At 40.5% G+C, this 10,276-nt stretch overlaps 1 protein-coding gene and 1 pseudogene across 1 annotated transcript; one reads left to right on the top strand and one right to left on the bottom strand.

Moving 5' to 3' along the window:
- The first annotated feature begins 3,833 nt into the window (after positions 1 to 3,833).
- LOC121490949 lies at positions 3,834 to 7,337 on the top strand (annotated as a pseudogene).
- Positions 7,338 to 8,492: 1,155 nt separating this feature from the next.
- Positions 8,493 to 9,462, bottom strand: LOC121491603 (protein lin-28 homolog A). Its single transcript, XM_041756665.1, has one exon. It carries the CDS (start codon positions 9,460 to 9,462, stop codon positions 8,842 to 8,844), a length of 621 nt encoding a protein of 206 aa, XP_041612599.1. The 3' UTR covers positions 8,493 to 8,841.
- Positions 9,463 to 10,276: the final 814 nt, after the last annotated feature.

Below are 10,276 nucleotides of genomic sequence, written 5' to 3'. Positions count from 1 at the left end.
ATATCATTCTCAATGGGGAAGCACTGGGAGCCTTTCCCCTAATATCAGGAACAAGACAGGGATGTCCACTCTCACCACTGCTATTCAATATACTACTGGAAGACCTAGCCTCAGCAGACAACAAAAAGACATTAAAGGCATTCAAATTGGCAAAGAAGAAGTCAAACTCTCCCTCTTCGCCGATGACATGATACTCTACGTGGTAAACCCAAAAGCCTCCACCCCAAGATTGCTAGAACTCATACATCAATTTGGTAGCGTGGCAGGATACAAAATCAATGCCCAGAAATCAAAGGCTTTTCTATACACTAACAATGAGACTGAAGAAGGAGAAATGAAGGAGTCAATCCCATTTACCATTGCACCCAAAAGCATAAGATATGTAGGAATAAACGTAACCAAAGAGGTAAAGGATCCATACCCTAAAAACTATAGAACACTTCTGAAAGATATTGAGGAAGACACAAAGAGATGGAAAAATATTCCATGCTCCTGGATTGGCAGAATTAATATTGTGAAAATGTCAATGTTACCCAGGGCAATTTACACGTTTAATGCAGTACCTATCAAAACACCATGGGCTTTCTTCAAAGAGTTAGAATAAATTATTTTAAGATTTGTGTGGAATCAGAAAAGACCCCGAATAGCCAGGGGACTTTTAAAAAAGAAAACCATAGCTGGGGGCATCACAATGCCAGATTTCAGGTTGTACTACAAAGCTGTGGTCATCAAGACAGTGGGGTACTGGCACAAAAACAGACACATAGATCAGTGGAACAGAATAGAGAACCCAGAAGTGGACGCTGAACTTTATGGTCAACTAATATTGGATAAAGGAGGAAAGACTATCCACTGGAAGAAAGACAGTCTCTTCCATAAATGGTGCTGGGAAAATTGGACATCCACATGCAGAAGAATGATACTGGACCACTCTCTTTCACCATACACAAAGATAAACTCAAAATGAATGAGAGATCTAAATGTGAGACAAGATTCCATCAAAATCCCAGAGGAGAACACAGGCAACACCCTTTTTGAACTCAGCTACAGTAACTTCTTGCAAGATACATCCATGAAGGCAAAAGAAACAAAAGAAAAATGAACTATTGGGACTTCATCAAGATAAGGAGCTTTTGCACAGCAAAGGATACAGTCAACAAAACTAAAAGACAACCTACAGAATGGGAGAAGATATTTGCAAATGACGTATCAGATAAAGGACTAGTTTCCAAGATCTCTAAAGAATTTATTAAACTTAACACCAAAGAAACAAACAATCCAATCATGAAATGGGCCAAAGACATGAGAAATCTCACAGAGGAAGACATAGACATGACCCACATGCACATGAGAAAATGCTCTGCATCTCTTGCCATCAGGGAAATACAAATCCAAACCACAATGAGATACCACCTCACACCAGTGAGAATGGGGAAATTTAACAAGGCAGGAAGCAACAAATGTTGGAGAGGATGCGGAGAAAAGGGAGCCCTCTTGCACTGTTGGTGGGAATGTGAAATGGTGCAGCCACTCTGGAAAACTGTGTGGAGGTTCCTCAAAGAGTTAAAAATAGACCTGCCTTACGACCCAGCAATTGCACTGTTGGGGATTTACCCCAATGATTCAGATGCAATGAAACGCCGGGACACCTGCACCCCGATGTTTCTAGCAGCAATGTCCACAATAGCCGAAGTGTGGAAGGAGCCTCGGTGTCCATTGAATGATGAACGGATAAAGAAGATGTGGATTATGTATACAATGGAATATTACTCAGCCATTAGAAACGACAAATACCCACCGTTTGCTTTGAAATGGATGGAATTGGAGGGTATTATGCTGAATGAAATAGGTCTGTCGGAAAAAGACAAAGATTTTATGTTCTCATTCATTTGGGCAATATAAATAATAGTGGAAGGGAATATAAGGGAAGGAGAAGAAATGTTGGGAAATATCAGGAAGGGAGACAGAACATGAGGACTTCTAACTCTGGGAATTGAACTACGGGTGGTGGAAGGGGAGGAGGCCGGGGGGTGGGGGGGAATGGGTGACGGGCACTGAGGGGGGCAGTTGATGGGATGAGCACTGTGTGTTATTCTGTATGTTGGCAAAATGAAGACCAATAAAAAATTTATAAAAAAAATAACAGTAATAATGAAATCTTGCCTTTTGCAGTGATATGGATGGAACTAGATGGTATTATGCTAAGCGAAATAAGTCTGTAAGAGAAAGACAATTATCAAAAGATTTCACATGTGGAATTTAAGAAACAAAACAAATAAACATAGGAGAGTAGAGGGAAAAATAAAATAAGATAAAAACTTAGAGAGAGGCAAACCATAAGAAACTTTTGACTACAGGGAGCAAACTGAGGATTTCTGGAGGGAAGATGAGTACTGGGATGAGCACTAAGGAGGACACTTGATGTTAATGAGCATCAGGTGGTGTATGCAGCACATGAATACACTAAATTCTACCAGTGAAACTAAAAAAATTGCTTAATAAGTGATTCATATTGACGATGAACTCCTTAGAGAAGCGTAACTGATAATGAAGTCATCAAACAAGAAAGTTGCCCTCAAGGGATGAAATGTTTATTCCTAGGAGTTTTCATGACATTTAGCTTAATGAGAGCTTATGTAATATTCAACCACATAGTCAACTCCATTTGCACGGGCTTATCTGTGGACTTACCTCATTATTTGGGGGCAGTCAGCATTACTTGCAAGTGTCTAAAAACACTTGCCAGGTGACTGATCATCTGAGTAAAATTTGCCCGAGTTTCTTCTCTGTATTCCCTTTGGTAGAGGTAAATTACAGCTTTGCTGTAACTCATTTCTCTCTATCAGGTAAGAGGCCCAGAGGTAAATACCAGTCACTGTCACATCTGAAGAAAAATCCAATCTTATTGGTAAGTTTTTCTCTTTATGGTCTTCCCTTACTGTCTTACCTCTTTTCTACTTCTTTTGTCTTCCTTCTCTTTTTTACTTTTTCTTCTCTATTTCCCTTCTCTTTGAACACTTACTTTATTTTGCATTTCACTTCATTATTCTTATTCTCTTCTTGTTTTCAGAACTATAACCAGAAGAAACACTGAATTTGTTTAATTCTGTTCAAGTCAGTTTTACTATGCAATCAAATAAGTTTAATATTGGCATAGGAGGCAGTAAAAGTGAAGAAATGAAGAGATGGAATAGGGACAAAACACTGATTTATAGGAATAAAAAAATCAGGAGCAAGAAAGAGTGTTCATTATCTAAGTAGAGGCAGCGCAGGCCAAACCAGGGAAGAGCTACAGTTGTTACCCGGAATTACTTCTGGAATTAAACTCAAATCTAAGCTTGATTTCTATTTTCAACCATCATAAGTATTTATATATCACCTTGTTTCTCTGTTGCACTCATGGTCAGTTCCTTGAGGCAATGATATTTATACAGTCATCACGCTGAGTAGTATTGTGACATCTTAGCGCTTACATACTGAGAAAAGTAGAAATAATTTTTTCACATGCTTGTTCATTTCTTTACCTCATTACCATAAATCTAAGCCAGACTACAAAGATGATTTATAAGATAGTTTTTTATTCATCAGATTTGTAGAAAATATTTGTCTTTCCTCAAAAATAAAGTAATACAAATAATAAAATATATAAGCACTAGTTTTTGTTAGAGTTTATCTTTTATATTAATCATTTCAAAAATGTGCCCTATTAGTATGTATAACCAATAGCAACTACTAACATTCTGATATAATTATCTTCATAATTTACTATTGGTTCCTGTGCATATTGTTTTCTCAATATTTTTACCAGAGCAGAAGCGTATCAAGAGGTCAAGATGGAAAACCATACAACTGTGACAGTATTTATCTTAGCAGGATTGATGGAGGACCCCAAACTGAAGATTGTGCTATTTGTCTTCCTGCTCCTCACCTACTTGCTAAGCATCTCAGGCAACTTAGTTTTTATTACCCTCACTTTGTTGGACTCACATCTCAAGACCCTTATGTATTTCTTTCTTCGAAATTTTTCTTTCTTAGAAATTTCTTATACGACAGTCTGCATCCCCAAATTGCTTGTAAGCATGGCAACTGGTAACAAAACCATTTCCTATAACTGTTGTGCAACTCAGTTGCTTTGCCTTCCTTCTTGGAGCATCTGAATGTTACCTCCTGGCTGTCATGTCCTGCGATCGTTATGTCGCCATCTGCAAGCCCCTGCATTACACAACCATTATGAGCAGCAAAATCTGTATCCAGCTAGTCCTTAGCTCTTGGATCACTGGTTTCCTCATCATCTTTCCAGGACTCATTTTAGGCTTAAGCCTGGACTTCTGTGATTCCAATGTCATTGATCATTTCTACTGTGGCATTGCTCTCCTCCTGCAGATCTCCTGCACAGACAGACATGTGTTGGAAATGATGAGTTTCATCTTAGTTTTGGTGACTCTGCTGGTCACTTTGGCATTAGTAATTCTATCATACACATATATTGCCCTGACAATTTTAAAATTTCCTTCTGCCAACCAGAGAAAAAAGCTTTCTCCACCTGTTCTTCTCGCATGATTGTCATCTCCCTCTCATATGGCAGCTGCATCTTTATGTACCTTAAACCTCAAACAGGATATCCTTGAAGGGAGTGGCAGTTCTCAATACTTCTGTTGCTCCACTTTTGAATCCCTTTATTTATACTCTAAGGAAACAGCAGGTGAAGCAAGCATTTTATTTTTCTGTTCCATTGTAAGCATTCTCAATTTTTAAAAACATTTTTTAAAAATATTTTTATTTATTCATGAGAGACACAGAGAGAGGGGCAGAGACACAGGAAGAGAGAGAAGCAGGCTCCCCTTTGGGAGTCTGATTCAGGACTAGATCCCAGGACCCCGGGATCACGCCCTGAGCTGAAAGCAGACGCCCAACCACTGAGACACCCAGGCATCCCAACATTCTCAAATTTGACTCATTTCTTCTCTGCTTCTTCCATTTAAATGTAGCAAAAACTTGAAAGATTATTTTAGTCAACTTTATATATTAGTTCATGGAGACTTAATTATTTTTATATCTATGCAGTATATTTTGTTCTTATATTTGATTTTCTGCAAAATCTTGATAAGTTCGAAACATTTATATATCTTCCTTGGGATTTTACTTTTCCTTGGCTTTTATGTCCTGATGCACATTCTCTATTGTTTTAAATAAATATATTTAAAAGTGGGAAGTTGAGATTAAAATATCAATATCATCCTTTGTCTTGAGAATTGAAAAAACCCCACTATGCTAGTGTAATAAAATATTATATGGTATATTATTTTTATTTTACATTTTATGCCATATAAGTAAATAAGTAAATAAATACTGACTCATGTATGTGTACTAAATCAAGTAACTTTGATTAAGAATAAAATGCATCCTGGAGAGAGAGATCACATTTGATGCTTTATCAGCTATTCCTTATTCATCTTGGAACTAACTGTGTTCCTTAATTTCTACATCTATAACATAGCAACAACAAGTTTTTTTTATTTTGAGATATTTTAAGGCTAATTTGAAAGTATAAAATCAGTATTCTCCAGATTAAAAAACAAAATAAAATGAAAACTTGTAGAATAAGTTATTCTGATTTTATCTTGTAAAAAAATGCACTTCGGAGAGGTACGATAAGTTACTCTTGTCACATAGCTAGTTAGAGAAACAGAATTCAAATTCATTTCTGCTTGATTCCAGAGGCTATGTCTATCCAGTACCAGCAATCCCCAATCAGTTTGTAGCAGACTCGTCTACGTGTATTCTGAAATGATGATGGATTCAGTTTTGGGGTTGAGTGTAGACATGCAATTAGAGATTCTCATGCTGATTCCATTGCCTGCTAATGTAATTTATTGTAATGCTTTGTCATTTTATATATGTGATATGTTACTTAAAAATCTTGAAAACTTCGTAATGTAGCCGTTATGTACTTAGAGGATGCTTCCTACAGTTTTACCATATGGTCTGGTATAGAGTCAAATTGTTTTGAAGTAGATAATTGCTTTTGTATATCCTAAATAATCTCCCTCTCTCTAGCTGTCTCTTATGACTTTTTCTCTTTCTCCCTCTCTCTCACATACACACATACTCACCTTTCTCTATTCAATAAATTTTTCTTTTTTCTTCCATTTCTTCTCTTTTCTTTTTTTCTTTTTTTTTTTTTCAGTACCAATAAGTTTTTATTCATTGTATTTTCCCAAGGTAAAGAGAGAAGGGAAAAGGGTCAGCATGTGTGTTACAAGACAATAGCAAGTGGGAAAGGAAGTACCCGGCACAGCAACATCAACCATCAAATAAACACTCCCCAGAGATGGAGTCACTAAAGCCCAAGAGGGCTCAGTCTCCTGCAGTTCAGAAATGAGGGGAAGGGATCAGGTTAAGAACAGATAGGTACAGCTTTCCTACCACCACCCCCCTCCCCGCCCCAATAAATTAAAGATTTCACAAAGCTTTGGTTTCTAGCAGTAAACATGGAGTTACATTCGTCCGTCTCCTATTAAACAATCTTGTGGCCACTTTGACAGAAGTTTCTTGCACCTGCATAAAAGTTCCTGAGTGACTTGGATATACATTCATCTTCCTTTCTTGGTCTCCTGACCCTACTTTCTACATTCAAGGCCCCCCTCGTTGCTTCAGCTTCCCTCTACCCTCAGCCTGGAGAGATTAAAGTAGGTTTGTTCCACCCAAATACAAGTGTATTAGTATGAATCACATCAAGGAATGGTCTTGACACAGGAGATTGGGAACAAGGGAGGAAGTGTTCTTCGCTTCTTTAGAACGTGAAATGTGTAGGTGTGGGGCTTTTTCTTGGAAGGAGGGATAGGAGAAGGGTAGGGTAGGAGTTAAGTTTTAAGACAGAAGATCTGGCCCAAAAAAGGAAATACGGGAAGGGAACATAAAAGGATAGTCCAAGGCCGCCACACTTCAAGAGGGGTCACCAAGCTATGTTCCAGTTTCTTTTCCTGGTGCAGAACCTTTTGTCAAAGATGCTTTGGCTATTTTTCTCAATACAAAAAAGAAGTTTGTAAACAATAAAACCCCAAAAGAACATGGAGAAGACCAACACATTATATTTACACAAACCAGGCCACCAAGCAATCACCCAATCAGCTATTCATGAAAACCTACAAAACCCAGACAAATACAATCACTAGAGGGGGCAGCAAGCAGGGGAGACAAGAACCCAGGATCAGACACACATCACCCAATGTGTTCTATTGCATCTGCCCCATTTCAACACAGTGAGGTAGGTTTGTGGTGATCTCACAGCATATTAAGTAAAACCTTCTTTTATCCTTTAGCTACCACGACACTAATCACTGCTGCAGCAGGGCAGGACACTGGCTCTGGACACTGCAAAGAAGCCATGGCTTATGGTCTCTCTGGAAGTCAACAAGAAAAGCCCAGAATTTATAAAGGTTTAGAAAGTTAGCCTTTGCTTCATACACCGCATCCCTGGGCAGCTCAAGATGGGTTCCAGAGTTACTATTCTTAAACCTATCCTTACCAACTCATCTTTAAAACACGCGCGCGCACGCACACACACACACACCCTGTTGTGCATGGTAGGCCTAGCCCAATCCAGCAAAGGATGGATCCGGTATGTAAAGTGAGTCCCGTGCCCTGGGATTAGAAGTCTGGAACAGGAATCCTTTATTACACGTATAGACAACCCTCAACTAATCCTGGCTTCCCCTCCGCACCTTTTAGTTGGTTCGGCCTCTCCTAACGTTACTTCCTATACCAGCTTTTCCTGTTTAGACCAATTTCCAATCTTCCACTAGAAGATCAAGTCATGGAGCAACTGAGTTAAAATCTCGTCTCCCATGGAAAACTGAAGGTAGAGGGGTTTCAAGAGAACACTATGGCAGAAAAGCCAGCTCTAATTGGCAAAAATGAGGTAGTTCAATAGGCTATGCACTCCAAATAGTTGTTCTCCCTGGTGATAAAACAAAAAAGTATTCCTGCTGTGCAGACCTGGAGCTGCTGCTGACTTATCCCTGAGATTGCTCATGTACCTGAGAACACAGTGCAGGAACGAGGGCCTTAAGATTAAAATACACAAAAATACAAAAACCAGAATATTTATATTACGAAAAAAAAAGTTAAAATGCACAAGATACGTCATTCGCACACAGCTAGTGCAGTTGGCATCCTGGAGAAAGTGGGGCCCAAGGTGCGGTTGTCCAAGGGAGCAAATAAATAAAATCCTATCAGCCCAGAATGGGGTGGGATTAAGTTTAGGAGCAGGAGGTCTGTAGCTCCAACACAACAATCCCTGTGGCTACTGTCACAACCCATTGCTTGGGACAGTCCTCAGCACCCTATCCCAAGAGTGGGTTATGGGACAAGATGTAGAAAAACCCTGCCTTACCCCTTAGAGATTCCCTCCCCATAGAATATAGTGGTCGTGGGTTGGGCCCATCAATCTGGTCTCATGCTTCATCTCTACACTCTGGCATGGGAAAAATTATTATTACATGTCCTTCTTTGAAAGGAAAACAACTTCCCTATCCACGCTACTTTCAAAAGCTGGAGATCTGAGGGTGGAGACTCAGGTAAAGCACACGGGGAGGGATTTTCTTCAGAACTCTCCACGAGCATTTGGATAGAGCACAGTTGTAATTCATTTGCCTCACCCCTTCCCCCCTACCCTGCCAAGAGGGAAGAGGGGGTGATGCTGTGGGACCCTGGCCTGAGATATATGGCAGAGCCAGCTGCCCCCTACCCACCTTGTCCCCACTTTCTCCACTCTGCCGATTGATGCCTGCTCCTCCAAACTTCCTGATCACAAAAAGAATTACCCCCACCCAGTGTAGCTCAATTCTGGGCCTCTGGGAGTAGGGCAGGGCTATGGATCTCTTCTTCTTCTTCCTCCCGAAAGTAGGCTGGCTTTCCCTGTGAGCTGGGGGCCTGCTGGGCCTTCAGTGGACACGAGGCTACCATATGGCTGATGCTCTGGCAGAAATGGCACTTCTTGGGCTGGGGTGGCAGCTTGCATTCCTTGGCATGGTGGTCTAGACCTCCACAGTTGTAGCACCTGTCTCCCTTTGATCTGCGCTTCTGCATGTTCTTCCCTTTGGGTCGCCTCTCACTCCCAATACAAAATACTCCACCAGGTCCGGTGACCCGGATAGATTCTAAGCCTTTAGCAGACTTCTTAAAGGTGAACTCCACCGCCTCACCCTCCTTCAGGCTCCGGAAGCCCTCCATGTGCAGCTTGCTCTGGTGCACAAAGACATCCACCGGGGGGTCAAGCGCGACCCCGGCGCGGGCTGTCATGGACAGGAAGCCGAACCCCATGCGCACGTTGAACCACTTACAGATGCCGGCACCGTGCAGCAGCTGCGGCTCCTCTGCCGCCCGGGCGGCGTCCTCTGGCGCCTCCTCCGGCGCCTTGGCGCAGCCACCTGCAAACTGCTGGTTTGACACAGAGCCCATGGTAGTCGGCTGAGCCCGCGGCCCCGGGCCCCTGGTCGGGTGGCTGCTGGCCCCAGAGAAGTCCGGAGGCCTTCTTTTTTTCTTTTTTTTCGTTATCTTCTTTTGGTAGAATGGCTTCTGTAAGTCATAGGTGGATCTATAAACCATAGTTAGCTAATCAAGGCTTTGGACTCCATGATTAGTTCAAGACTACACTTCTACTCTGGGCTTTACAAATGATCATATTATCTCTACAAATAAGAACTCAATTAGTGTTGGGCATGAAACTAAATTCAGTTGAGTAAAATTCGATGTGACAAAAATTTTGTAAATATTAGAATATTCTTTTCTGTTATAATTACAGCTATAAAAATAAACCCAGAACTTTCAGGAGTTCATTAAATAGAGCATGTTTACCTCACTATTAAACTAGGGTAAAGAAAAGCAGAGCCAAGAAATAAAATGAAAGAATATGAATGCCAATAACTTAATTTGATTCTCCGTAACCAATAATAATGAAAGCTCATCCCTTGGAATTTCAGGTGGGACTCATAACTAAGGTGAATCTATCTAATTGTCCTATTTACTAAATGTTCTCTTTACCCCTTGGCCCTTGGTGGGTAGGGGTGTACCTCTTGGCCCTTGGTGGCTTTGTCCTCAGGTAGAAAGCAAGAGAAAATGAAAACTAAGAAAATTTTTACTCCCTATTTTTTTTGTCTACTACATTTTACTTAATGTTTATGCAAATACCATCAGGCCAGATAGTCCTAGAAATCTGTTTCAGAAAGGGACAATATTTAAGGTGCTAATTTTAGAGCACTTTTAGGTATACAAC

Source organism: Vulpes lagopus, chromosome 5, assembly GCF_018345385.1.
Source record: "Vulpes lagopus strain Blue_001 chromosome 5, ASM1834538v1, whole genome shotgun sequence".
Lineage (NCBI taxonomy): Eukaryota > Metazoa > Chordata > Mammalia > Carnivora > Canidae > Vulpes > Vulpes lagopus.
The sequence above is the reverse complement of the archived record's forward strand: the minus strand, read 5'-3'. Positions and strand labels throughout refer to the sequence as shown.